Consider the following 27,664-nt stretch of genomic DNA (forward strand, 5'->3'; position numbering starts at 1 on the left):
AAGGTTGCAAAGTTCAAGGGGGCCGAATACTTTCGCAAGGCACTGTAGGTAAAGCCCGCCTTGTCTCAGCTCACTGGTCACCCTAGCAACACCCACCCATAGCACGCGCTCCAGCAGGTATATATCACTGGTCACCCCCAAAGCCAATTCTTAATTTTGGCAGCCTCTCCCTCCACGTCTCTGCTGCCAATGACTGGAACGAATTGCAAAAATCACTGAAGCTGGAGACGTATATCTCCCTCACTAGCTTTAAGCACCAGCTGGCAGAGCAGCTCACAGATCACTGCACCTGTACATAGCCCATCTGTAAATAGCCCATCCAACTACCTCATCCCCATATTGTTTTAGTTTTTTTCTCCTTTGCACCCCAGTATCTCTACTTGCACATTCATCTTCTGCACATCTATCACTCCAGTGTTTAAATTGCTAAATTGGTGTTGAACCACAAATGGTGCATCATGCAAAATCATGCAAGGCTATTTACCACAACCACAAAGTCAAAATGGGTTATATCTTTTTTTTTTTAAGGATAATAAAATGTGATATTTGCTCTTAATTTAAGGTATACCGTTAGCAGTGTCGTTAGGGTTATGTTCAAAATCACATTTTAAGAAGATAAATTGTTGAAATAGGTGGAATTTTTTACTTTGTGGCTGTGGTAACTAGTGACGACCAAGCCAAAGGAAGGACTGTCCCAGAGAGGAAGACGCAACTGACCCAAAATGAAGGAAAGCTTTGACTATGTACAGACTCAGTGAGCACAGCCTTGCTATTGAGAAAGGCCGCCGTATGCAGACCTGACTCTCAAGAGAAGACAGGCTATGTGCACACTGCCCACAAAATGAGGTGGAAACTGAGCTGCACTTCCTGATCTCCTGCCAAATGAATGACCATATTGGAGACATATATTTTCCTCAGATTACACAGATCCACAAATAATTCGAAAACAAATCCAATTTTGATAAACTCCCATATCTACTAGGTAAAATACCACAGTATGAAATCACGGCAGCAAGATTGGTGACTTGTTGCCACAAGAAAAGGCCAACCAGTGAAGAACAAAAAAAACATTTGAAATACAACCCATATTTATGTTGATTTATTTTCCCCTTTTAACTATTTGCACACAATATGACATTTGAAATGTATTTTCTTTTGGCACTTTTGTGAGTGTAATGTTTACTGTACATTTTTTGTTTATTTCACTTTTGTTTATTATCTACTTCACTTGCTTTGGCAATGTTAACATATGTTTCCCATGCCAATAAAGCCCTTAAATTGAATTGAATTGTATCCAGCAATCCAAAGGAAGGATAGACGCTAGGTAGACAGCCCGCCGTGCCGCTTTGTGGACAACGACTCTCATCAGTGTATCGATCATCTTTTAATGTACGATTTGTTCTTTGGTGACGTAAAAGAGGTGCGACAAATACTTCCGCACTTCTGTGCGTCCCACGTGAACGGTATTTGTAGAAGTAGCCATGGCATCTCTCGGTGCCTGTGGAGAATGGCTTGTTTCAACCTATGAAAAAAAACTAATTGCAATACACACTAAAAAGAGCAGGTTTGTACGAACAGATGTGGCTAATATTGTATTGTTTGTACAATAATGCGTCGTATAAGCTAAGCTAGTAGGCTAGTAGCGATGAGAAATAAATAAGATAACTAACGTTAACTCCGTATCATCCTAGCTAACGTTATTAGCTAAGTTAGTCCATTCATAGACGGTAACGTTATACAGTGAGAGTACAACATATTTTCCATCACAGAATGACCAGGTGAACGCTATGACCCCCTTTTGACGTCACTTGTTAAATCAACTTCAATCAGTGATGATGAAGAAGGGGAGGAGACAGGTTAAGCCACGAGACGTGTGTGTGTGTGTGTGTGTGTGTGTGTGTGTGTGTGTGTGTGTGTGTGTGTGTGTGTGTGTGTGTGTGTGTGTGTGTGTGTGTGCGCCAAGACAAAATATTGAACTGCCTTTGAACGCGGTATGGTAGTACGTGCCAGGCGCGCAGGCTGCAACTCCAATATTAGAAAGGTGTTCCTAATGTTTTGTACTGAGTACAAAACAGGCTACTTTAGTACATTCTTGGGCTAGCCAGCTATGTGTATTAAATCACAATTCCACATTTTAAATCATCAATGATTAAATGCTCCTTCCTCTTTTTGTACCAGAGAACCATTTGTGTTTGACTGCAGCGCAGCAGAACCGAAGCCAAAGGACCCAGAGGCCGACAACAAAAGGTAAACAACATTAGCTAGCTGTGTCTTTTCAGCCAACTGACCTCTCAGGAATGTATAATATGTGTTGCCAACCCCTTGCAGTGTACCCATCATTGCTGAGTTATCGTCAGACTTGCTAGACCTAGATATGTGACTGAACCACGTGTCACTTGTTTGATTTGAAATGTGTGTGTGTGTGTCACCGTGTGGTAAGAAGCAACTGTTTTCAAGGGATACGATTTCACCAGAAATGTACTGATCCCTTTCATCCTGGTAGTGATGGATCAGAAGAGACAGGAAGTGACAAGATCCTGGCGTTCGCCGTTTCCTCCTCTGCGAAGCTGGTCGCGCTGACAGATGACACCAAACGCCTGGTTCTGTTCCGCTGCGAACCCTCATGGCAGGTCATCAGTACAAGGTATCCATAGGACAAGCAGATAAAAGCAAATATCCGACTTACTGAAATCAGCAAAAAAAAAATCTTAATGTGTCGATTTGTCGCTCTCTTTGAGATGTTGAGTGAGACCATTGTATTATTTTCAGGTGGGTTGTGCGGAGGTGCACGTCTCTTGTGTTCACCGAGGCTGAGGATGAGGTGTGGGCAGCAGACAAGTCAGGTGACGTCTACTCCTTCTCTGTGGTGGAGCCCCAGAAGACAGGAGAGTTGAAGCTGGGACATCTATCCATGCTTCTATCAATGGTAATTCATTCACATGATACTTTCTTATTAAAGGGTAGGTTATTTTTCATAGTTGAATGTTTTTAAAGGGCATTTTCAGAAGATGGGATAGCCCTTACTTAGTCCCGTCTTACATCTCAGATTTGGCAGAGTTTGATGGGGTTCGATGCCTTCAATGGTTGTACATTTTTCACAATAGTAACATCCCGATCAATGGCTTCAAGTGAACAACTCCTGGTGAACTGCCAGTCAGTTTGGGATATCTCCCCCACTCTTCTCTTCTAGACCCTGACCCCCAACGACAAGTATGTCGTCACAGCTGACCGCGATGAGAAGATCAGGGTCAGCCACTTGAGGTCACCACACAACATTCAGGCATTCTGCCTGGGACACTTGGAGTGAGTACAGCTGGCCTACCTAGCAATGAATGGCCACAGAATTTAAACATGAATTAATGTTTAACCAGTCGGTTACCACTCCAATTTCCTGATATTTCAAGTTTTTTTTTCTCCATAGATTTGTCAGTTCTCTTTTGGCCCCACCAGGACACCCACAGTGGCTACTCTCTGGATCAGGGGTGAGATATCTAGACACAATTCTGCTGAATTGAGTGATATTACATACCGCTGGATGATCTTTCAGATAGAGGTATCACTTGTACCGGTTCAGATTAAGCTCTACTACTGCACACACACACAAAATTCAATAGAGACTGGTGTGTCTGACTGCTGGTGTGTGTTGACAGGATGGGACCATGAAGCTGTGGGAGTATGAGTCAGGTCGGAGGCTGCAGAGCTGGGACCTGAAGCAGCTGAGGGACATGCCGAACTCAGACACAGAAAAGGAAAAGGTGACCACTTTACTTCTCACCCTATCAGTCCTGAGATCCCAACTAGTCAGTGACAACTGTTTGGAGTTTGTGACAGCGACTATGTGAGCTTATTACAGTGTTAAAGACAGTATGTCCTGGGATTTCCTACGATCGTCTACGTAGAAGAAACCCCTTACCTTCTAACATCTGTTCAGGAGAGTCTCTGCTTTTCAATGATTAGGGGGTGGATGAAATTTCACTATAAAATATACACTGCTCAAAAAAATAAAGGGAACACTTAAACAACACAATCTAACTCCAAGTCAATCACACTTCTGTGAAATCAAACTGTCCACTTAGGAAGCAACACTGATTGACGATACATTTCACATGCTGTTGTGCAAATGGAATAGACAACAGGTGGAAATTATAGGCAATTAGCAAGACACCCCCAATAAAGAAGTGGTTCTGCAGGTGGGGACCACAGACCACTTCTCAGTTCCTATGCTTCCTGGCTGATGTTTTGGTCACTTTTGAATGCTGGCGGTGCTTTCACTCTAGAGGTAGCATGAGACGGAGTCTACAACCCACACAAGTGGCCAGGTAGTGCAGCTCATCCAGGATGGCACATCAATGCGAGCTGTGGCAAGAAGGTTTGCTGTGTCTGTCAGCGTAGTGTCCAGAGCATACCAGGAGACAGGCCAGTACGTGGAGAAGGCCGTAGGAGGGCAACAACCCAGCAGCAGGACCGCTACCTCCGCCTTTGTGCAAGGAGGAGCAGGAGGAGCACTGCCAGAGACCTGCAAAATGACCTCCAGCAGGCCACAAATGTGCATGTGTCTGCTCAAACGGTCAGAAACAGACTCCATGAGGGTGGTATGAGGGCCCGACGTCCACAGGTAGGGGTTGTGCTTACAGCCCAACACCGTGCAGGACGTTTTTAATTTGCCAGATAACAACAAGATTGGCAAATTCGCCACTGGCGCCCTGTGCTCTTCACAGATGAAAGCAGGTTCACACGTGACAGTCTGGAGACGCCGTGGAGAACGTTCTGCTGTCTACAACATCTTCCAGCATGACCGATTTGGCGGTGGGTCAGTCATGGTGTGGGGTGGCATTTCTTTGTGGGGCCGCACAGCCCTCCATGTGCTCGCCAGAGGTAGCCTGACTGCCATTAAGTACCAAGATGATGAGATCCTCAGACCCCTTGTGAGACCATATGCTGGTGCGGTTGGCCCTGGGTTCCTCATAATGCAAGACAATGCTAGACCTCATGTGGCTGGAGTGTGTCAGCAGTTCCTGCAAGAGGAAGGCATTGATGCTATGGACTGGTACGCCCGTTCCCCAGACCTGAATCCAATTGAGCACATCTTGGACGTCATGTCTCGCTCCATCCACCAACGCCACGTTGCACCACAGACTGTCCAGGAGTTGGCGGATGCTTTAGTCCAGGTCTGGGAGGAGATCCCTCAAGAGACCATCCACCACCTCATCAGGAGCATGCCCAGGCGTTGTAGGGAGGTCATACAGGCATGTGGAGGCCACACACACTACTGAGCCTCATTTTGACTTGTTTTAAGGACATTACATCAAAGTTGGATCAGCCTGTAGTGTGGTTTTCCACTTTAATTTTGAGTGTGACTCCAAATCCAGACCTCAGAACATTATATTCTCTAACCTACAGTATCATTAACATTATATTAACATTATATTCTCTAGCCTACAGTATCATTAACATTATATTCAAACAGTCTGATTTTGTAACCTAATTCATTAGTTAATAATACACTGATCTCTGGTTACAGAGCAGTGCGCTTTCTCGCAGTGACTTTTGAGGACATTACATATTGTGGTCGTCTGCAGAGTTGTTTCCGCGGGTGGCAAAAAGCCAAATTTAACACACAGCTTATGGTCTTTACAGAGCTCTGTTGACATTTCATAGAGACGCTTGTTTTTGTGAGAGATATTTGAAAAACAACAGTACATTCACATTAATATGAAAAGCCTATATTGAAATATTACATCTCAAAATCGATATCTATCTTGTTTTATGTCAACCGGATTCAATGGTGAGCCTGTCAGTCAGCCTTAATTCTCACACAACAATCCAGCCTAGCTGGCACGATGCTATTTTCCAGATTCATTGTTTGCTCTGGCCTCCATTTTCTTTTGGGGTGGGGGGGATCCTACAAGGGTAGATACTCCAATAACATTTGAATTGATTATGGTAGAGACATGAGGTTTGGACAATTGCTTTTCTTATAGGAGTTATCTACACAATTAACATTTTACCCATTGGTCAAAATATCAGTTTTTGATTGGACAACCTGCATACTGTAGATGGCTATTAATACTTTTATCTCAAACCGTTTGGACTCTATAGACGTTTAAACCCCCCGGGCCCCTTCAGGATCCGCTCTTGTCTTATTGAGTTGTAGCTCACACAGACTAATGGTTGGTGTCAGTGGATCAAGAATATATGGACTTATCCAATAGTACAACCCCAAGAAGTCTGTAGTTCAAACACAATGTTTTAAAGGGGTCTGAAGTCTGAAATGCGCCGGCGTGGGACTGTAGCAGTTAACCAAGCCACTGATACATGGAGTCATTCCTCTTCTGGGTGTGCATTTAGCAACAACTAGCAAACATTGTCATTCATACTGTTACAAATCAAAATGCCATTGCAAACTCTTTGCAAAAAAAGGAACTGAGACCAGAAGTTTCAAGTGGTTATTACCAAGAAGCTGAGTGCACATTTTAGAACGCTCACAACAAGTCTTATACTCTCCCCTCCCTCTTCCCCTCCCTCCCTCTTCCCCTCCCTCCCTCTTCCCCTCCCTCCTTCTTCCCCTCCTTCTTCCCCTCCCTCTTCACCTGCCTCTTCCCCTCCTTCTTCACCTCCCTCTTCACCTGCCTCTTCACCTCCTTCTTCACCTGCCTCTTCACCTCCTTCTTCACCTGCCTCTTCACCTCCTTCTTCACCTCCTTCTTCACCTCCCTCTTCACCTCCCTCTTCACCTCCTTCTTCACCTGCCTCTTCACCTCCTTCTTCACCGCCCTCTTTACCTCCCCGGCTATACATGTTATGACCCCAATGAGTTTCCCTCCTTTCCCCTGTGGAATGTCCATGCTGCTCTCTTGTTTACCTAGATGTCAGAATCCCAGCCCGTCCATCTTCAGGTCCTGACCTTGCTCTCTGATCCCAGGCAATTTCCTCTTATCTGATCAAGGTCAACCTTTTTCTAAAATTAGCATACACACAGTTTCATGACCTAAACTCCATTATTACTCACAGTAATCATTCACTAAACAGGAAACAAACAAAACTACAGTTTAACTTGAAACATGTTACATTTGAAGAGAATCCATCAATATGTATACTGAGTAGCTCTCCTTGTCGTCACTCATGCGAAGCTTCAATCCATAGAGCTGGCTGTTTGTAGGTCACAGCCCCCTCTGTGTATACAGTACTGTGATAAAGTATCTGTCCCCTTATTTTCTCTATTTCTGCATATTGTTTTTATCCTGAATGTTATCAGATCTTCATCCAAAACCTAATGTTAGATAAAGGGAACCTGAATTTACAAATAACAAAATAAATTGATACTTATTTAATTAAGAAAGTTATGCAAACACCCTAATTCCCAAGTTGGAAAAGTTATTGCCCACTTATACTCAAACGGGGCGGCAGGTAGCCTAGTGGTTAGAGCATTGGACTAGTAACCGAAAGGTTGCAAGATCGAATCCCCGAGCTGACAAGGTAAAAATCTGTCGCTCTGCCTCTGAACAAGGCAGTTAACCCACTGTTCCTAGGCCGTTATTGTAAATAAGAATTTGTTCTTAACTGACTTGTGTGGTTAAATAACATATATATATATATATTTTTAATTCAACGACTGCAACCAAATGCTTCCTGTAGTTGTTGATCAGTCTCTCACGTCGCTGTGGAGAAATTCTGTCCCACTCTTCCATACAGCACTGCTTTAACTCAGTGACATTTGTGTTTTTTTTTTAACATGAACTGCTCATTTCAAGTCCTGCTACAACATCTCATTTGGGACTAGGTCTGGACTTTGACTACACACCATTCCAAAACTTCTGTTTTGTTACTTTTTAACCATTTACATGTAGACTTGATTGTGTGTTTTGTATCATTGTCTTGCTGTATTACCCAGCTCCACTTTAGCTCACAGACGGATGGCCTGACATTCTCCAATTCTGATACAGAGCACAATTCATGGTTCCTTCTATTAAAGCAACTCGTCCAGGTCCTGAGGCAGCAAAGCATCCCCAAACCATCACACCACCACCACCATGCTTGACCGTTGGTATGAGGTTCTTACTGTGGAATGCAGTGTTGGTTTTCACCAGACATAATGGGACCCATTTCATCCAAAAAGTGGACTCAAGTTTGCCAAAAGAGCACCTGGATGATCTTGGAAGACTCTTGGAAGAATGTTCTATGGACAGATGAGTCAAAAGTATAACTTTATGGATGACATGGGTCCCATTTATGCCTGGCAAAAACCCAATACTGCATTCCATAGTAAGAACCTTATACCAACGGTCAAGTATATTTGTTCACTCAGGTTCTCTTTATCTAATGTTAGGTTTTGGTTGAATATCTGATAACATTCGGTGTCAAAAATATGCAAAAGTAGAGAAAATTAGTAAGGGGGCAAATAGCTTTTCACTCCACTGTATGTGGCTGTGTCCTGTATAGAAAGGCATAGAACTGTTCCCGAGAGCTGGTCTGTGGCCCGCTAATTAACTTCAATATATTTATGCCTAATTGTTTTTATAACTCCAGAGTAATAGGCTATTCCATGCATAAAATAATTTTGTCTTCAACATTTGGATAAAAGGAAAACCATGATGCCATGAATTAAGAACGATATGTTCTTTTCACAATGCGTTGGGGCACATTGGCAACTCAAACTGCTTTGAAAAAAAACTTTCTAACTAGCTTTTTTTCTTACCTAATGAAAGCCTATAGCTGACATAACCAAACAATACCTTTTGTTTACATAATCAAATGGTTTAATTGAGACTTAAGTAAACAATTCCCAGAATCTAATAGGCTGCAACAGGTTACCTTTTATTTAGCCTAGATTTATTTAGTAGGCGATTTAGATACCAGCCGTACAGGTTTAAACTTTCTATTGCCTGTATATGGTCTAAATGAACAAAAACCTACATTTTAATGTAATAATGAACTGTTAATAAACCTCATCTTAAACAAATACCTACTCGCTCTTTTGCAGGCAGTCTATCCAGCTACCTGGTTGTTGTCCTCCTTGTCTACAATGACGCCAAAATCCTTCCAAACCGGGGATTTTACTCAGGCAACACCTGTTTCCATGCTGGTGTAATTTCACCATCATAACCTTTCTTTTTTTTCTCTCTCTCTTTTTACATTCGCCATTTTTAAGTGAGCTATAGAGTCAGGGAAATGAACATGGTAACATATTGTTTCCTGGTTGAAGGGAATATAAAGCTCTGCATGCTGAAACACAGGCCTACTAATGGAAAGTTCCCTGCTCTACTCTCTCGTGGCGTGGCTGGTAGCCTGGCTATGTCTGCATCACCGCTAACATAGCCTAATGGGATTCGTAACATAATTCAACACAACAAGGATTCCTGGATTTGTCAAAAATAAAATAAAAATGATATTAATTGAAAACGTTTACAACCCGAAATATAATTGTTCTGCACCCGCCAGCCAACCCACGAGTTGAAAGAATGTTTTCATTCCACCTGCCAGTGAATTTTTTTATTTTATTTATTTTTTTAGGGTCAACTGTTGGTATTTGACCTGATGCAAGACCATAGCGGGTCGTCAATTCCCCCCCCCCCCCTAGTTATGTTTGTGACATCATCATAATTTGTACCTTTTGTTCCCAGAGGTCTGCAGTCAGTAGGATCGCTGGATCCCCCGGTGGACATCATGTGGCGGTGCAGTGTGAGAGGTCGGTGCATATATCAGGAGTTGACAGTGTACTGTGCACATAAATGACCCTAGCTATGTAGATCAGTGTATGTGGGTAACCTGTGACATAATATTTGTCCTGTGTTTTCCAGAGTTCCCTCGGTGCAGTTGTTTGGGATGGAGCAAGGGACAGAGGAGCGACTGATGCCCTCCAGCAGGTTGACCCTACCTCACTGTCCTCTGGATTTGACCTTTGACCCCCAGGGTCGGCTCTGGGTCCTGCTGGATAGCCGAGAGACGCCGTTCCTCGTGTACACACACACGCAAGACAGCTGGCAGGTACTGCTGTTCGTTGACAACACCGTAGTACCCTCCAAGCTCATCTCACACAACAGTATACTGTTCTTGTTTAGTAAACAAACACACCAGGGTTTGTGTGTTATCCCTTATGTTGCCACTGGGGTGTTTTGTTCTCTCTCTCTCTCTCTCTCTCTCTCTCTCTCTGCAGTGCGACAGTGAAAGCCCAGAGCTGAAAAGAGTGACGGAGGCCCTTCAGCCACATTGGGAGGCACTTCAGGGTGAGTCATCACACGTACGGCACAACACTGTGCCCTCACATTACCCATCATCCTTCTCCTACTCACTCAGTAAAGAGCAGTTCTAACCTGGGTTGTTTATGCACTTGGCTCCATGTCTGCCTCCTCCATGTTCCCCTGAGCTAAGTAGTTCTTAATGCGAAGTAGTCGGACTACCAGGAGACTTTACATGTCGTTTTTTTACTCTGTTATTTAGTGGATGCTCAGAGATACCTGCAACATAAACTTGGATCAAGGCTTAGAACAAAGGCTTTTGATTGGATATTCTAATAGTAATCAACCACCTGAACGAACTGTGCTACAATTTCTTTCACCGTCTCTGACCCTGCTCCTCCCTCCTTCCTGTTTCTCCTCACAACAGACTCAGCAGGGTTAGAGAGCCGGTTCCAGCACCTGTACAAGGGCAACTTTGACAACATGGCGTCCTACAGAGAGAAGAAACAGCAGAGGCTCCAACAGCAGAAGGAACAAGGAGGCAAAAAGAGAGGACCAGGGAAGGGACAGCAGTCCAACGGAGCTAGTAAAAAAGCCAAGAAAGGCAACCAGCCTGGGCCTGTGACCAAAGCCTCGAGCTGAAACGGATAGGACAGACAGATTCTATATTTTGGTTTAAAAAGCTATCTTTGTTTGGAGACGGATAGACTAACCATTTGAGTTGTGTAAATTTATTATGATTTGTGATTTACCGAGAATTAGCCATTTCTTTTATTTTTTAAATAAAAAATGATGACTGACCGTTTGTTGCTTAAAAGTGTCTCTTGCGCTCCACTAGATGTATAGTCTTCTCCAATTGAACAAGAGCCAAGCACAGTGTAGTGTCGTACCCTGACCACTGGGGAACCAAGTCCTTCCACTGTCAGAAAGTGCATATCTGACCCAATTCAGGATCGGGGGCATTTGATTACATTTCCTACTTCACTTCAGAAATACTTCCTTGAACATTAACTTTCATATGCCTTAATTACCAACTTATACAGAGTCTGCATGTGAATAACATTTTTAAATTATGAGCCTAATTTAGCAGAGGAAGCACTGAGCTATTTAATGAGAAAGGCAGGACCTGTGATTGGCTGAGATGTCTCCAAAGTGGGATAACAAGTTTTTTATCAAATTTCAGAGGTAAAAATGTCCCCTTGCATTAAAAGGCTTAAGGTGTTTCAACGCCACACTGACAGCTCTTCAAACCTTCAGAAGTAAACAGGGATGACTACTTGTTGCTCACCATCCATTCAGTCTGGCTTAATCACATGAACCATAACGTCTCCACAGGAAAGACTACTCAGTAAGCACTGCTGGGTAGAATTTATATACTGAACAATAATGTAAATGCAACATTTTGAATGATTTTACTGCATTAGTTTATACAAGGAAATCAGTCAATTGAAATAAATTCATTAAGCCTTAATCTATGGATTTCACATGCCTAGGCAGGGGTGGAGCCATGGGTGGGCCTGGGAAGGCATAGGCCCACCCACTCAGAATACATTTTTTTTCACAAAAGGGCTTTATTACAAATATAAATATTCATCATCTGTCCGGGTGGCTGGTCTCAGACGATCCCGCAGGTGAAGAAGCCGGATGTGGAGGTCCTGGGCTGGTGTGATTACATGTGGTCTGTGGTTGAGGCCAGATCAACGTACTGCTTGTGGTAGAGAAATGAACATTACATTCTCTGGCAATAGCTTTGATGGACATTCCTGCAGTCAGCATGCCAATTGCATGCTCCCTCAACTTGAGACATCTGTGGCATTGTGTTGGGTGACAAAACTGCACATTTTAGAGTGGCCTTTTATTGTCCCCAGCACAAGGTGCACCTGTATAATGATCATGCTGTTTAATCAGCTTCTTGATATGCCACACCTGTCAGGTGGATGGATTATCTTGGTAAAAGAGAAACGCTTACTAGCAGGGATGTAAACTAATTTGGCCACAAAATTGGAGAGAAATAAGCTTTTTGTGCGTATGGAACATTTCTGGGATTGGGACCAACACTTTACATGTTGCGTTTCTATTTTTGTTCAATATAAATAGTCTAAAACGCAAACAGTCCACATAAAAGGTTATATTTAAAATAAACATTTATTTTTGTAGGAAACAACAAAAGGCAACAAAAAATCTGTACATCCTGGAAAGAAAAAACCCCATTTAAAAACAAAAGGCAAGACATAGAATCAAAATATTGTTCACTGAAGTAGTCCGTGCTGTTCAAGTCGACATTCCCTGATATAAGCTTTGGATTGTCCATCCAGCCAGTCAGACAGGCTTGGTCGGTTTCCCCTCTTCCTCAGAATGCCATACTGACTCGTCTCCACCATAGGACGTTTGAGCTGAAATAGAGGAACATACATTCATTTAACCTCTTAGAGCTCTAGGGGCGCTATTTCATTTTTGGATAAAAAACGTTCCCGTTTTAAGCGCGATATTTTGTCACGAAAAGATGCTCGACTATGCATATTCTTGACAGTTTTGGAAAGAAAACACTCTGAAGTTTCAGAATCTGCAAAGATTTTGTCTGTAAGTGCCCCAGAACTCATTCTACAGGCGAAACCAAGATGATGCATCACCCAGGAATTAGCAGAATTTCTGAAGCTCTGTTTTCCATTCTCTCCTTATATGGCTGTGATTGCGCAAGGAATGAGCCTACACTTTCTGTCGTTCGCCCAAGGTCTTAGCAGCATTGTGACGTATTTGTAGGCATATCATTGGAAGATTGGCCATAAGAGACTACATTTTCCAGAGGTCCGCCCGGTGTCCTTTGTCTAAATTTGTGCGTAATCTTCAGGTGCGGTCATTTTCTCCTGGGATTCAGGAGAGAAAGCATGTGTCCAAGAACGATGTATCAATGAAGAGATATGTGAAAAACACCTTGAGGATTGATTCTAAACAACGTTTGCCATGTTTTCAGTCGATATTATGGAGTTAATTTGGAAAAAAGTTTGCGTTTTGAGGACTGAATTTATGGATTTTTTTTGGTAGCCAAATGTGATGTATAAAACGGAGCTATTTCTAATACACAAGGAATCTTTTTGGAAAAACTGAGCATCTGCTATCTAACTGAGAGTATCCTCATTGAAAACATCAGAAGTTCTTCAAAGGTAAATGATTTTATTTGAAGGCTTTTATGTTTTTGTTAATGTTGCGTGCTGGATGCTAACGCTAATGCTAACGCTAAATGCTAACGCGAAATGCTAACTCTAGCTAGCTACTTTTACACAAATGATTGTTTTCCTATGGTTGAGAAGCATATTTTGAAAATCTGAGATGACAGTGTTGTTTACAAAAGGCTAAGCTTGAGAGATGGCATATTTATTTCATTTCATTTGCGATTTTCATAAATAGTTAACGTTGTGTTATGCTAATGAGCTTGCTGATAGATTTACACAATCCTGGATACAGGGGTTTTTTCATAGCTAAACGTGACGCAGAAAACGGAGCGATTTGTCCTAAACAAATAATCTTTCAGGAAAAACTGAACATTTGCTATCTGAGAGTCTCCTCATTGAAAACATCTGAAGTTCTTCAAAGGTAAATGATTTTTTTGAATGCTTTTCTGTTTTTTTGTGTAAATGTTGCCAGCTGAATGCTAATGCTAAATGCTACGTTAGCCATCAATACTGTTACACAAATGCTTGTTTTGCAATGGTTGAGAAGCATATTTTGAAAATCTGAGATGACAGTGTTGTTAACAAAAGGCTAAGCTTGAGAGCTAGCATATTTATTTCATTTCATTTGCGATTTTCATGAATAGTTAACCTTTCTGATCTCCCCATCCCGGATCCGGGTTCGTGAATACAGACTCAAGCTCATTACCATAACGCAACGTTAACTATTCATGAAAATCGCAAATGAAATGAAATAAATATGCTAGCTCTCAAGCTTAGCCTTTTGTTAACAACACTGTCATCTCAGATTTTCAAAATATGCTTCTCAACCATTGCAAAACAAGCATTTGTGTAACAGTATTGATGGCTAACGTAGCATTTAGCATTAGCATTCAGCTGGCAACATTTACACAAAAAAACAGAAAAGCATTCAAAAAAATCATTTACCTTTGAAGAACTTCAGATGTTTTCAATGAGGAGACTCTCAGATAGCAAATGTTCAGTTTTTCCTGAAAGATTATTTGTTTAGGACAAATCGCTCCGTTTTCTGCGTCACGTTTAGCTATGAAAAAACCCCTGTATCCAGGATTGTGTAAATCTATCAGCAAGCTCATTAGCATAACACAACGTTAACTATTTATGAAAATCGCAAATGAAATGAAATAAATATGCCATCTCTCAAGCTTAGCCTTTTGTAAACAACACTGTCATCTCAGATTTTCAAAATATGCTTCTCAACCATAGGAAAACAATCATTTGTGTAAAAGTAGCTAGCTAGAGTTAGCATTTCGCGTTAGCATTTAGCGTTAGCATTAGCGTTAGCATCCAGCACGCAACATTAACAAAAACATAAAAGCCTTCAAATAAAATCATTTACCTTTGAAGAACTTCTGATGTTTTCAATGAGGATACTCTCAGTTAGATAGCAGATGCTCAGTTTTTCCAAAAAGATTCCTTGTGTATTAGAAATAGCTCCGTTTTATACATCACATTTGGCTACCAAAAAAAATCCATAAATTCAGTCCTCAAAACGCAAACTTTTTTCCAAATTAACTCCATAATATCGACTGAAAACATGGCAAACGTTGTTTAGAATCAATCCTCAAGGTGTTTTTCACATATCTCTTCATTGATACATCGTTCTTGGACACATGCTTTCTCTCCTGAATCCCAGGAGAAAATGACCGCACCTGAAGATTACGCACAAATTTAGACAAAGGACACCGGGCGGACCTCTGGAAAATGTAGTCTCTTATGGCCAATCTTCCAATGATATGCCTACAAATACGTCACAATGCTGCTAAGACCTTGGGCGAACGACAGAAAGTGTAGGCTCATTCCTTGCGCAATCACAGCCATATAAGGAGAGAATGGAAAACAGAGCTTCAGAAATTCTGCTAATTCCTGGGTGATGCATCATCTTGGTTTCGCCTGTAGAATGAGTTCTGGGGCACTTACAGACAAAATCTTTGCAGATTCTGAAACTTCAGAGTGTTTTCTTTCCAAAACTGTCAAGAATATGCATAGTCGAGCATCTTTTCGTGACAAAATATCGCGCTTAAAACGGGAACGTTTTTTATCCAAAAATGAAATAGCGCCCCTAGAGCTCTAAGAGGTTAACGTTGCGTTATGGTAATGAGCTTGAGTCTGTATTCACGAACCCGGATCCGGGATGGGGAGATCAGAAAGGTTAAACACCACACCCATATTGTTTATAGAAGACCTTCAATGCAGCCCGTCAAAACACCTACCGTCGAGCTCTCATTTCTTCTTCCCCATAGTCAGGTTCTCACTTTTCTTTTTCTGCACCTGAAGGAGAGAGACATTCGCAGCACTGTTCCAGTCTCTGCTGCACATAAGATCATGCTGACGTGTCCTCAAAGAAAACAATCAAACACACACACACACATAAATATATCGGACCTCACGCATGGCATCGTCAATCTGCTTGAGCTCCTCGTATCTGTCTCGTGACTCTCTCAGAGGCTGGATCATCACTTCGTCAATCTGAGGGAACAGCTGAGAGAGAGACAAGAGGCCGGGTTTTTATCGTCATCGTCACAGGTCGTATTCTCATTTTTACAGTCCCATCCATCCGTCGCTCACCTTCATTACGGTCTCAAACATGGGGATGAGGACGAACTTGATGAATCCGATCTGGGCGGTGGGTTTGGTGACCTTTTCTCTGTCCATGAAGGGGGCTACAGGCAGACTCTCTGCCTTCTCCCTGTCACTCTGATGAAAGAATGGAGAAGAGAGAGAAAGTTCAGTGCAACCCTTCATTGTTAATGTAAAACGGCACATACATGGGGTCCGGAAGTATTGGATCCCTTGATAACGATGATTAAAAAATATTAAAAAATCAGCAGGTTTTCATCAGAGATCTCTCTCTGTACTTTGCTCCGTTCATCTTTCCCTCAATCCTGACTAGTCTCCCAGTCCCTGCCACCACCATGCTTCACCGTAGGGATGGTGCCAGGTGTCCTCCAGACGTGACGCTTGGTATTCAGGCCAAAGAGTTCAATCTTGGTTTTATCAGACTAGAGAATCTTGTTTCTCATGGTCGGAGAATCCTTTAGGGTCTTTTTAGCAACTCCAAGCAGCTGTCATGTGCCTTTTACTGAGGAGTGACTTCCGTTTGGCCACTCTACCATACAGGCCTGATTAGTGGAGAGCTGCAGAGATGGTTGTCCTTCTGGAAGGTTCTCCCATCTCCACAGAGAAACTCTGGAGCTCTGTCAGTGTGACCACCAGGTTCTTGGTCACCTCTCTGACCAAGGCCCTTCTCCCCCGATTGCTCAGTTTGGCCGGGCGGCCAGCTCCAGGAAGAGTGTTGGTGGTTCCAAACTTCTTCCATTTAAGAATTATGGAGGTCACTGTGATCTTGGGAAACTTCAATACAGAAATGTTTTGGTACCCTTCCCCAGATCTGTGCCTCGACACAATCCTGTCTCGGAGCTCTACGGACAATTCCTTCGACCTCATGGCTTGGTTTTTGCTCTGACATGCACTGTCAACTGTGGGACCTTATATAGACAGGTGTGTGCCTTTCCAAATAATATCAAATCAATTGAATTTACCACAGGTGGACTCCAATCAAGTTGTAGAAACATCTCAAGGATGATCAATGGAAACAGGATGCACCTGAGATAAATGTCGAGTCTCATAAGCAAAGGGTCTGAATACTTATGTAAATAAAGTATTTATTTTTGTTTGTTTTTATACATTTGCAAACATTTCTAAAAAACTGTTTTCAATTTGTCATTATGGGGGTATTGTGTGTAGATTGATGAGGATTTTATTTGATACATTTTAGAATAAGGCTGTATCGTAACAAAATGTGGAAAAAGTCAAGGGGTCTGAATACTTTCCGAAGGCACTGTATATGGGGCTTTACACTGTAGGCTATGTACTGTATAAAAACGCATATACAGCACATATGGGGCATTACGTACCTGCATGAAGTACTCCTCCAGCAGACAGTCGACCCAGGGCTCAGCCACCTCCATGGGCCGCACCTCGTTAGAGATGTCACAGCACTTAATTAGCACCATCTTCAGCTAGGGGTCAAAGGTTACACAGAGCAGAGTTTAATATAGGGAGGGGGTCTACCAGATGGCCCACATAAATAGCAGCAGAAAGGACTAGCAACCACACCTAGGGAAGTTGTAAATATAGTATTACTGCATAGGGCAGTAGAACAAATACACAGATTTTCACAAACTGTAAGGTAGTGGAAAATATGTCTTCTAGGGGCAAATACATAGTCATGTGTATCCTTACACAAGTGACATGCTCTTCATCACTGAAGTCAAAGCGGTCCACTTTATGCTTGAAGGAGTCCAGTATCTCGCCATGTCGTGCCATGTCTGTGGCCAGGATCAGTGTGATGATTCCCTAAGACAGAGAGAAAGAGATCAGTGTGATGATTCCCTAAGACAGACAGAGAATTCAGTGTGATGACTCCCTAAGACAGAGAGAGAGAGAGATCAGTGTGATGATTCCCTAAGACAGACAGAGAATTCAGTGTGATGATTCCCTAAGACAGAGAGAAAGAGACCAGTGTAATGATTCCCTAAGACAGACAGAGAATTCAGTGTGATGATTCCCGAAGACAGAGAGAGAGAGAGATCAGTGTGATGATTCCCTGAGACAGACACAGAGAGATAGTGTGATGATTCCCTAAGACAGAGAGAGAGAGATCAGTGTGATGATTCCCTAAAACAGACAGAGAGATATCAGTGTGATGATTCCCAAAGACAGACAGAGTGAGATCAGCCCCTAAGACAGAGAGAGAATTCAGTGTGATGATTCCCTAAGACAGAGAGAGAATTCAGTGTGATGATTCCCTAAGACAGAAAGAGAATTCAGTGTGATGATTCCCTAAGACAGAAAGAGAGAGATCAGTGTGATGATTCCCTAAGACAGACTGAGAGAGAGATCAGTGTGACGATTCCCAAAGACAGACAGAGAGAGGTCAGTGTGATGATTCCCAAAGACAGACAGAGAGAGATCAGTGTGATGATTTCCTAAGACAGAGAGATCAGTGTGATGATTCCCTGAGACAGAGAGAGAGATCAGTGTGATGATTCCCAAAGACAGACAGAGATCTGTGTGATGATTCCCCAAGACAGACGGAGAGAGAGATCAGTGTGACGATTCCCAAAGACAGACAGAGAGAGATCAGTGTGACGATTCCCAAAGACAGACAGAGAGAGATCAGTGTGATGATTCCCTAAGACAGAGAGAGAGATCAGTGTGATGATTCCCTAAGACAGAGAGAGAGATCAGTGTGATGATTCCCTAAGACAGAGATATAGATCAGCACGCACGCAGACACACGCACGCACGCAGACACACGCACACTCCTACCCCCTACCTGACGAATCTGTTTGAAGGCCTCAGCATCGAAGGTGGAGAAGATGTTGCAGTCAGGCTGGGAGAAGATCTGGAAGGCCACGGCACAGTGATGATTCTCCAGAGGAGAGATGTCATTGTAGCGTACCGCAAGCTCCGTCCGTGCGTTTATCTGGTACCTGAGAGAGAGAATTAGTCTCACAGGGCCATGCTTTCAAATCCCTTCTTGAATGAAACCTGGGTGTCTAGTTTCATTGAATTAGTATAGACAGACTGTGTACAGTTTCATTGAATTCGGATGTACAGACTGTCTAGTTTCATTGAATTAGGATAGACAGACTGTGTCTAGTTTCATTGAATTAGGATGTACAGACTGTTTCTAGTTTCGTTGAATTCGGATGGCCAGATGGCAGGGATAGAGAGAGAAGAGAAGCCTTACGTGTTGTTGTACCCGGGGTGCTGCAGATCGTGGCACACTGCAGCTGTCATCAGAATCAGAATGTCCACCTGGGTGAATATCTCCTGGGAGACACACAACACAGGCTCATTACGTCAATGAATGGGCCATCTGTGTACTGTGCGCACGTGTGTGTGTGGGTGTGTGTGTGTTTTCCCGGCATGCAAGTTTGCACAGGTAGGTAAATCCGTGGGGGGGGGGGGGGGGGGTGTGTGTGTGTGTGTGTGTGTGTGTGTGTGTGTGTGTGTGTGTGTGTGTGTGTGTGTGTGTGTGTGTGTGTGTGAGTGTTTGTGTGTGAGAGATCTCATTAGCACGTCTTTAACATGGCCGCCTCATAATCACTCATTATAGCCTTTGATGATAAATAAACCTCTCATGAATGGTTGATCACGACAACAGAGAGAGGATGACATAGCGTCTCCAAGGGAGTAGAATTTCTCTTCCAAACTCGTCTCTCAGCGTCTCTCTCTCTCCCTCCTCTTCAAGAAAAAAACTATTCCTCCTCACCAATCTCTCTTTCTCATCACTCCAGTATTATTGATGCCCTTTTATAGAGCTGAGGTTTATAGTCTTACTGTTGAATTACTGTAGTGTTACTGTGGAATTACAGAGGGCACGACAAAGTCTATTCATTCTCGGGAAACTAAAAAGACTTAGCATGGGTCCTGAGATCCTCAAAAGGTTTTACAGCTGCACCATCCTGACTGAGCATCACTGCCTGGTACGGCAATTGCTCGGGCCTCCGACCGCCAGGCACTACAGAGGGTAGTGCGTACGACCCAGTACATCACTGGGACCAAGCTTCCTGCCATTCAGAACCTCTATATCAGGAGGTGTCAGAGGAAGGCCCTAAAAATTGTCAAAGACCCCAGCCACCCCAGTCATAGACTGTCCTCTCTACTACCGCATGGCAAGCAGTACCGGAGTGCCAAGTCTAGGACAAAAAGGCTCCTCAACAGTTTTTACCCCCAAGCCCTAACACTCCTGAACAGGTAATCAAATGGCTTCCCGGACTATTTGCATTGTGTGCCCCCCCCCAACCCCTCTTTTACGCTGCTGCTACTCTGTTTATCATATATGCATAGTCACTTTAACTATACATTCATGTACATACTACCTCAATTGGGCCAACCAATCAGTGCTCCAGCACATTGGCTAACCGGGCTATCTGCATTGTGACCCGCCACCCACCAACCCCTCTTTTACGCTGCTGCAACTCTCTGTTCATCATATATGCATAGTCACTTTAACCATATCTACATGTACATACTACCTCAATCAGCCTGACTAACCGGTGCCTGTATATAGCCTCACTACTGTATATAGCCTCACTACTGTATAGAGCATCTCTACTGTATATAGCCTCTCTACTGTATATAGCCTCACTACTGTATATAGCCTCTCTACTGTATATAGCCTCACTACTGTGTATAGCCTCACTACTGTATGTAGCCTCTCTACTGTATATAGCCTCTCTACTGTATATAGCCTCTCTACTGTATATAGCCTCTACTGTATATAGCCTCTCTACTGTATATAGCCTCACTACTGTATATAGCCTCTCTACTGTATATAGCCTCTCTACTGTATATAGCCTCTAGTGTATATAGCCTCACTACTGTATATAGCCTCTCTACTGTATATAGCCTCTACTGTATATAGCCTCTACTGTATATAGCCTCGCTACTGTATATAGCCTCTAGTGTATATAGCCTCACTACTGTATATAGCCTCTCTACTGTGTATAGCCTCTACTGTATATAACCTCTCTACTGTATATAGCCTCTACTGTATATAACCTCACTACTGTATATAGCCTCTCTACTGTATATAGCCTCTACTGTATATAGCCTCTACTGTATATAGCCTCGCTACTGTATATAGCCTCTAGTGTATATAGCCTCACTACTGTATATAGCCTCTCTACTGTGTATAGCCTCTACTGTATATAACCTCTCTACTGTATATAGCCTCTACTGTATATAACCTCACTACTGTATATAGCCTCTCTACTGTATATAGCCTCTACTGTATATAACCTCACTACTGTATATAGCCTCTACTGTATATAGCCTCTACTGTATATAGCCTCTACTGTATATAAACTCACTACTGTATATAGCCTCTACTGTATATAACCTCACTACTGTATATAGCCTCTACTGTATATAGCCTCTACTGTATATAGCCTCTCTACTGTATATAGCCTCTACTGTATATAGCCTCTCTACTGTATATAGCCTCTACTGTATATAGCCTCTCTACTGTATATAGCCTCTCTACTGTATATAGCCTCTCTACTGTATATAGCCTCTACTGTATATAGCCTCTCTACTGTATATAGCCTCTCTACTGTATATAGCCTCTCTACTGTATATAGCCACTCTACTGTATATAGCCACTCTACTGTATATAGCCTCTCTACTGTATATAGCCTCTCTACTGTATATAGCCTCACTACTGTATATAGCCTCTCTACTGTATATAGCCTCTCTACTGTATATAGCCTCTCTACTGTATATAGCCACTCTACTGTATATAGCCTCTCTACTGTATATAGCCTCTCTCCTGTATATAGCCACACTACTGTATATAGCCTCTCTACTGTATATAGCCTCTACTGTATATAACCTCACTACTGTATAAAGCCTCTACTGTATATAGCCTCTCTCCTGTATATAGCCACACTACTGTATATAGCCTCTCTACTGTATATAGCCTCTCTACTGTATATAGCCTCTCTACTGTATATAGCCTCTCTACTGTATATAGCCACACTACTGTATATAGCCTCTCTACTGTATATAGCCTCTCTACTGTATATAGCCTCTACTGTATATAACCTCACTACTGTATAAAGCCTCTACTGTATATAGCCTCTCTACTGTATATAGCCTCTCTACTGTATATAGCCTCTCTACTGTATGTAGCCTCTCTACTGTATATAGCATCTCTCCTGTATATAGCCACACTACTGTATATAACCTCTCTACTGTATATAGCCACACTACTGTATATAGCCTCTCTACTGTATATAACCTCTCTACTGTATATAGCCTCTCTACTGTATATATCCTCTCTACTGTATATAGCCTCTCTACTGTGTATAACCTCTCTACTGTATATAGCCTCTCTACTGTATATAGCCTCTCTACTGTATATAGCCTCTCTACTGTATAGAGCCTCTCTACTGTATATAGCCTCTCTACTGTATAGAGCCTCTCTACTGTATATAGCCTCACTACTGTATATAGCCTCTCTACTGTATATAGCCTCTCTACTGTATATAGCCTCTCTACTGTATATAGCCTCTCTACTGTATATAGCCTCACTACTGTATATAGCCTCTCTACTGTATATATCCTCTCTACTGTATATAGCCTCTCTACTGTATATAACCTCTCTACTGTATATAGCCTCTCTACTGTATATAGCCTCTCTACTGTATATAGCCTCTCTACTGTATATAGCCTCTACTGTATATAGCCTCTCTACTGTAAATAGCCTCTCTACTGTATATAGCCTCTCTACTGTATATAGCCTCTACTGTATATAGCCTCACTACTGTATATAGCCTCTCTACTGTATATAGCCTCTCTACTGTATATAGCCTCTCTACTGTATATAGCCTCTCTACTGTATATAACCTCTCTACTGTATATATCCTCTCTACTGTATATAGCCTCTCTACTGTATATAGCCTCTCTACTGTTATAGCCTCTCTACTGTATATAGCCTCTCTACTGTATATAGCCTCTCTACTGTATATAGCCTCTCTACTGTATATAGCCTCTACTGTATATAGCCTCTCTACTGTAAATAGCCTCTCTACTGTATATAGCCTCGCTACTGTTGTTTTTATTTATTTACTTACCTATTGTTCACCTAATACCTTTTTTGCACTATTGGTTAGAGCCTGTAAGTAAGCATGTCACTGTAAGGTACACCTGTTGTATTCGGCGCACGTGACAAATAAACTTTGATTTGATATTACTGTAGTATTACTGTGGTATTACCTGTAGTATTATTGTAGTAATATTACAGTGTTACTGTGGTATGACCTGTAGTATTACTGTGATATGACTGTGTTATTACATGTAGTGTTACTGTAGTAAATATTGTAGTATTACCCATAGTATCACTTTGGTATTACCAGTAGCATTATTCTAGTATTATTCTAGTATTACTGTGGTATAACCTGTAGTATTACCCATAGTATTACTGTAGTATTACCCGTAGTGTGACGATAGTATTACTTGTAGTATTACTGTAGCATTACTTTAGTATTATTACTGTGGCATTACTATAGTACTCCCTGTAGTATTACTGCAGTACTACCGGTAGTACTCCCTATAGTATTACTGTGGTATTACCTATAGTATTACTGTGGCATTATTATAGTATTACTGTGGTATTACATGTAGTATTACTGTAGTATTGCATGTAGTATTACTGTAGTATTACTGTAGTATTGCTGTAGTATGACTGTAGTATGACTGTAGTATTGCCTGTAGTATTACATGTAGTATTACTGTGGTATTACCTGTAGTATTACTGTAGTATTACCTGTAGTATTACCTGTAGTATTACCTGTAGTATGACTGTAGTATTACTGTAGTATGACTGTAGTATTACCTGTAGTATGACTGTGGTATTACCTGTAGTATGACTGTAGTATTACCTGTAGTATAACTGTAGTATTACCTGTAGTATTACTGTAGTGCTACTGTAGTATTACTGTAGTATTGCCTGTAGTATTGCCTGTAGTATTGCCTGTAGTATTGCCTGTAGTATTAGATGTGGTATTACCTGTAGTATTACCTGTGGTATGACTGTAGTATTGCCTGTAGTATTACTGTAGTATTACTGTAGTATTACCTGTAGGCTGCAGATGCAGATCATGCTGTACATCATCTGGGTGACACAAAAACAGTGACGGAAGTTATGGAAGGGATTCACCTGGTAGTTGTCATGGATACAAAGCTGCAGGGAGGTAGAGGGGAAGGAAGACGTGAGACCATCAGACATCTACAACAAACCTGACACTAGTAACAAGTGGTGCAGCAGTATATGAACAACAGTTGTAGATATCTCCAGATGTCTTACCAGCCAACTCTTCAGTGTGATGGGGTTCATGTTGAAGCCCTTGACCAGGTCCAGGTCATTGTACATGTGCTCCAGGCAGCTCAGCATCTGACCACATGAAGGAAGGTGGAGAAGTGAGACAGAGTGTGAGCAACAGTTCTATGGTAGTTGAACCTCTATGACAGTTGAACCTCTATGGTAGTTGAACCTCTATGGTAGTTGAACCTCTAAGGTAGTTGAACCTCTATGACAGTTGAACCTCTATGACAGTTGAACCTCTATGGTAGTTCAACCTCTATGGTAGTTGAACCTCTATGGTAGTTGAACCTCTATGACAGTTGAACCTCTATGACAGTTGAACCTCTATGACAGTTGAACCTCTCTGGTCCAATCCCTGTCCTCACCTCATTGGGCTCCCACTGCCACACATCAAAGGTGGGATGTCTGAGAGCTTCCACTGTCTCCTGAGATAGGTGGTACTACACACACACACACACACACACACACACACACACACACACACACACACACACACAGATATAGAGAGAGGCACAGAAGAGGGGAGAGGGAAGAACAACAATGTTTTGGTGAAGTCAGCGTCGGACCTTGTTGGCCTCCCACAGCCAGAGGTCAAAGGGCAGGCTTTCTGAGGACATCTATGGTCTGCTGCGAAAACATGTACTGCAAGCCACAGAGCTCCCAGTTTACCCAGTCTGTCTCCAGTGCGAGTTATGGGCTTACCTCTACATACCTGACCTCACCTGACCTCACCTCACCTGACCTGACTTCAGGTGTTAAACCAGCGCCGGAGACAGATGCTGGCTGTAATTCTTTAGGCGAGGCAGCAAGGGCCTTTGCACTCCGCAGCCACCTATGAAATCTAGGGGAAACACTAGCACACATGACATGGGTGCACTTAACTAGGGGCATGTTGTTTCTGACAGGGTGGAGGTACATCTGTCATACAACTGACTCAGGACCTACAGGTGGTGTTCTGACACTATGGACCTACAGGTGGTGTTCTGACACTATGGGCCTACAGGTGGTGTTCTGACACTATGGACCTATAGGTGGTGTTCTGACACTATGGGCCTACAGGTGGTGTTCTGACACTATGGACCTACATGTGGTGTTCTGACACTATGGACCTACAGGTGTTGTTCTGACACTATGGACCTACAGGTGGTGTTTTGACACTATGGACCTACAGGTGGTGTTCTGACACTATGGACCTACAGGTGGTGTTCTGACACTATGGACCTACAGGTGGTGTTCTGACACTATGGGCCTACAGGTGGTGTTCTGACACTATGGAACTACAGGTGACACTATGGACCTACAGGTGGTGTTCTGACACTATGGGCCTACAGGTGGTGTTCTGACACTATGGAACTACAGGTGACACTATGGACCTACAGGTGGTGTTCTGACACTATGGGCCTACAGGTGGTGTTCTGACACTATGGACCTACAGGTGGTGTTGTGACACTATGGACCTACAGGTGGTGTTGTGACACTATGGACCTACAGGTGGTGTTCTGACACTATGGACCTACAGGTGGTGTTCTGACACTATGGACCTACAGGTGTTGTTCTGACACTATGGACCTACAGGTGGTGTTCTGACACTATGGACCTACAGGTGGTGTTGTGACACTATGGACCTACAGGTGGTGTTGTGACACTATGGACCTACAGGTGGTGTTCTGACACTATGGAACTACAGGTGGTGTTCTGACACTATGGAACTACAGGTGGTGTTGTGACACTATGGACCTACAGGTGGTGTTGTGACACTATGGACCTACAGGTGACACTATGGACCTACAGGTGGTGTTCTGACACTATGGGCCTACAGGTGTTGTTCTGACACTATGGACCTACAGGTGGTGTTGTGACACTATGGACCTACAGGTGGTGTTGTGACACTATGGACCTACAGGTGGTGTTGTGACACTATGGACCTACAGGTGGTGTTCTGACACTATGGGCCTACAGGTGGTGTTCTGACACTATGGACCTACAGGTGGTGTTCTGACACTATGGACCTACAGGTGGTGTTCTGACACTATGGAACTACAGGTGGTGTTCTGACACTATGGACCTACAGGCGGTGTTCTGACACTATGGACCTATAGGTGGTGTTCTGACACTATGGAACTACAGGTGGTGTTCTGACACTATGGGCCTACAGGTGGTGTTCTGACACTATGGAACTACAGGTGGTGTTGTGACACTATGGACCTACAGGTGGTGTTCTGACACTATGGACCTACAGGTGGTGTTCTGACACTATGGACCTATAGGTGGTGTTCTGACACTATGGACCTACAGGTGGTGTTCTGACACTATGGACCTACAGGTGGTGTTGTGACACTATGGACCTACAGGTGGTGTTGTGACACTATGGACCTACAGGTGACACTATGGACCTACAGTCCCTGGTAACAGGCTCACTGATAATGACAAAACACTTGACACAATGAAGTAGGAGTAATTTGCAGACCACTGCCTTTACCTTGGGGTAAGAGGGCACGTCTCTCCGAGGTGTCAGCTTCTTTTTGTCATCCAGGAAGTTACTACTGTTCAAAGCAAGCAGCAAACAATAAATCAGACAGTGTGTGACCTTCTCAGACGCCGTAGGTCATTAATAACACCGTATGACGCGGAACAATGAGCTTAACTAAATCCTTAACTAAATCCTTTCATAATGGTCCAACCTGATCCCATTGTTATGCCACTGATCTACCCTGATCCGTCAATACTTCCTCTACTAACTTACACTAACTAGGAGCTCAGATAGGACTGTTCAAATGTCTAACCTGTTGTTCAAGGAGGCCATGTCCTCCCTGAGCTTCTTGATGTCGCTGTCACACTTCTCCACCACTTTCATCCCCTCCACTGCAGAGAGACAGAGAGAGAGGGAGGGGGAGAGAGGGAGGGAGGGAGGAAGGGAGGGGGAGAGAGGGAGGGAGGGAGGAAGGGAGAGGGGGAAAGAGAGGGGGAGAGAGGGGAAAGAGAGAGGGGGAGGGAGGGGAAAGAGAGAGGGGAAAGAGAGAGGGGAAAGAGAGAGGGAGGGAGGGGAAAGAGAGAGGGGGAGAGAGGGAGGGAGGGAGGAAGGGAGGGGAAAGAGAGAGGGGGAGAGAGGGAGGGGAAAGAGAGGGGGAGAGAGGGGAAAGAGAGACGGGAAAGAGAGAGAGAGAGGGAGGTTAATGTATCCTATGATACCAATAGTTTGGTGCACCACCTATTTCCTCCTTGTCTGACATCAGAAACTCCTGTTCCAGGCTTTCTGTACTGTAAAAACTATTAATATCGACTATGTCTGGGATCTATATCAGTCAGATGACCTTATTGATAAACATGACGATGAGAAACCCTTATCAGGACTCTTTGGACTCATCGCCACATCTTTCATCTTT

At 43.0% G+C, this 27,664-nt stretch overlaps 2 protein-coding genes across 2 annotated transcripts; one reads left to right on the plus strand and one right to left on the minus strand.

Annotated features, from left to right (window-relative positions):
- Positions 1-1,424: 1,424 nt before the first annotated feature.
- Positions 1,425-10,976, plus strand: LOC139405519 (WD repeat domain 4). The gene is made up of 11 exons (XM_071147921.1): positions 1,425-1,564; positions 2,179-2,247; positions 2,504-2,644; positions 2,770-2,926; positions 3,191-3,303; positions 3,422-3,482; positions 3,651-3,755; positions 9,621-9,685; positions 9,798-9,984; positions 10,154-10,223; positions 10,603-10,976. Exons 1-11 carry the CDS (start codon positions 1,482-1,484, stop codon positions 10,815-10,817), a joined length of 1,266 nt encoding a protein of 421 aa, XP_071004022.1. The 5' UTR covers positions 1,425-1,481; the 3' UTR covers positions 10,818-10,976.
- A 4,620-nt stretch (positions 10,977-15,596) lies between these two features.
- Positions 15,597-27,117, minus strand: LOC139406182 (high affinity cGMP-specific 3',5'-cyclic phosphodiesterase 9A-like). The gene is made up of 12 exons (XM_071148682.1): positions 27,065-27,117; positions 26,761-26,824; positions 24,647-24,721; positions 24,264-24,350; positions 24,036-24,140; positions 19,140-19,222; positions 18,723-18,879; positions 17,627-17,740; positions 17,299-17,403; positions 15,950-16,078; positions 15,767-15,862; positions 15,597-15,652 (listed from the first exon to the last, which is right to left on the minus strand). Exons 1-12 carry the CDS (start codon positions 27,082-27,084, stop codon positions 15,605-15,607), a joined length of 1,083 nt encoding a protein of 360 aa, XP_071004783.1. The 5' UTR covers positions 27,085-27,117; the 3' UTR covers positions 15,597-15,604.
- Between the last annotated feature and the right edge of the window lie 547 nt (positions 27,118-27,664).

The sequence above is a fragment of the Oncorhynchus clarkii genome, chromosome 3 (genome assembly GCF_045791955.1).
Source record: "Oncorhynchus clarkii lewisi isolate Uvic-CL-2024 chromosome 3, UVic_Ocla_1.0, whole genome shotgun sequence".
Taxonomy (NCBI): Eukaryota; Metazoa; Chordata; class Actinopteri; order Salmoniformes; family Salmonidae; genus Oncorhynchus; species Oncorhynchus clarkii.

Coding starts and splice junctions, on each gene's coding strand:
- LOC139405519 (XM_071147921.1), top strand. CDS start 1,482: ATGGCATCTCTCGGTGCCTGTGGAGAATGGCTTGTTTCAACCTATGAA. Junction 3,304..3,421: donor TTCTGCCTGGGACACTTGGA/GTGAGTACAGCT, acceptor TTTTCTCCATAG/ATTTGTCAGTTCTCTTTTGG. Junction 9,985..10,153: donor ACACGCAAGACAGCTGGCAG/GTACTGCTGTTC, acceptor CTCTCTCTGCAG/TGCGACAGTGAAAGCCCAGA.
- LOC139406182 (XM_071148682.1), bottom strand. CDS start 27,084: ATGGCCTCCTTGAACAACAG. Junction 24,722..26,760: donor ACGTGCCCTCTTACCCCAAG/GTAAAGGCAGTG, acceptor GTGTGTGTGTAG/TACCACCTATCTCAGGAGAC. Junction 24,351..24,646: donor GGCAGTGGGAGCCCAATGAG/GTGAGGACAGGG, acceptor TCATGTGGTCAG/ATGCTGAGCTGCCTGGAGCA.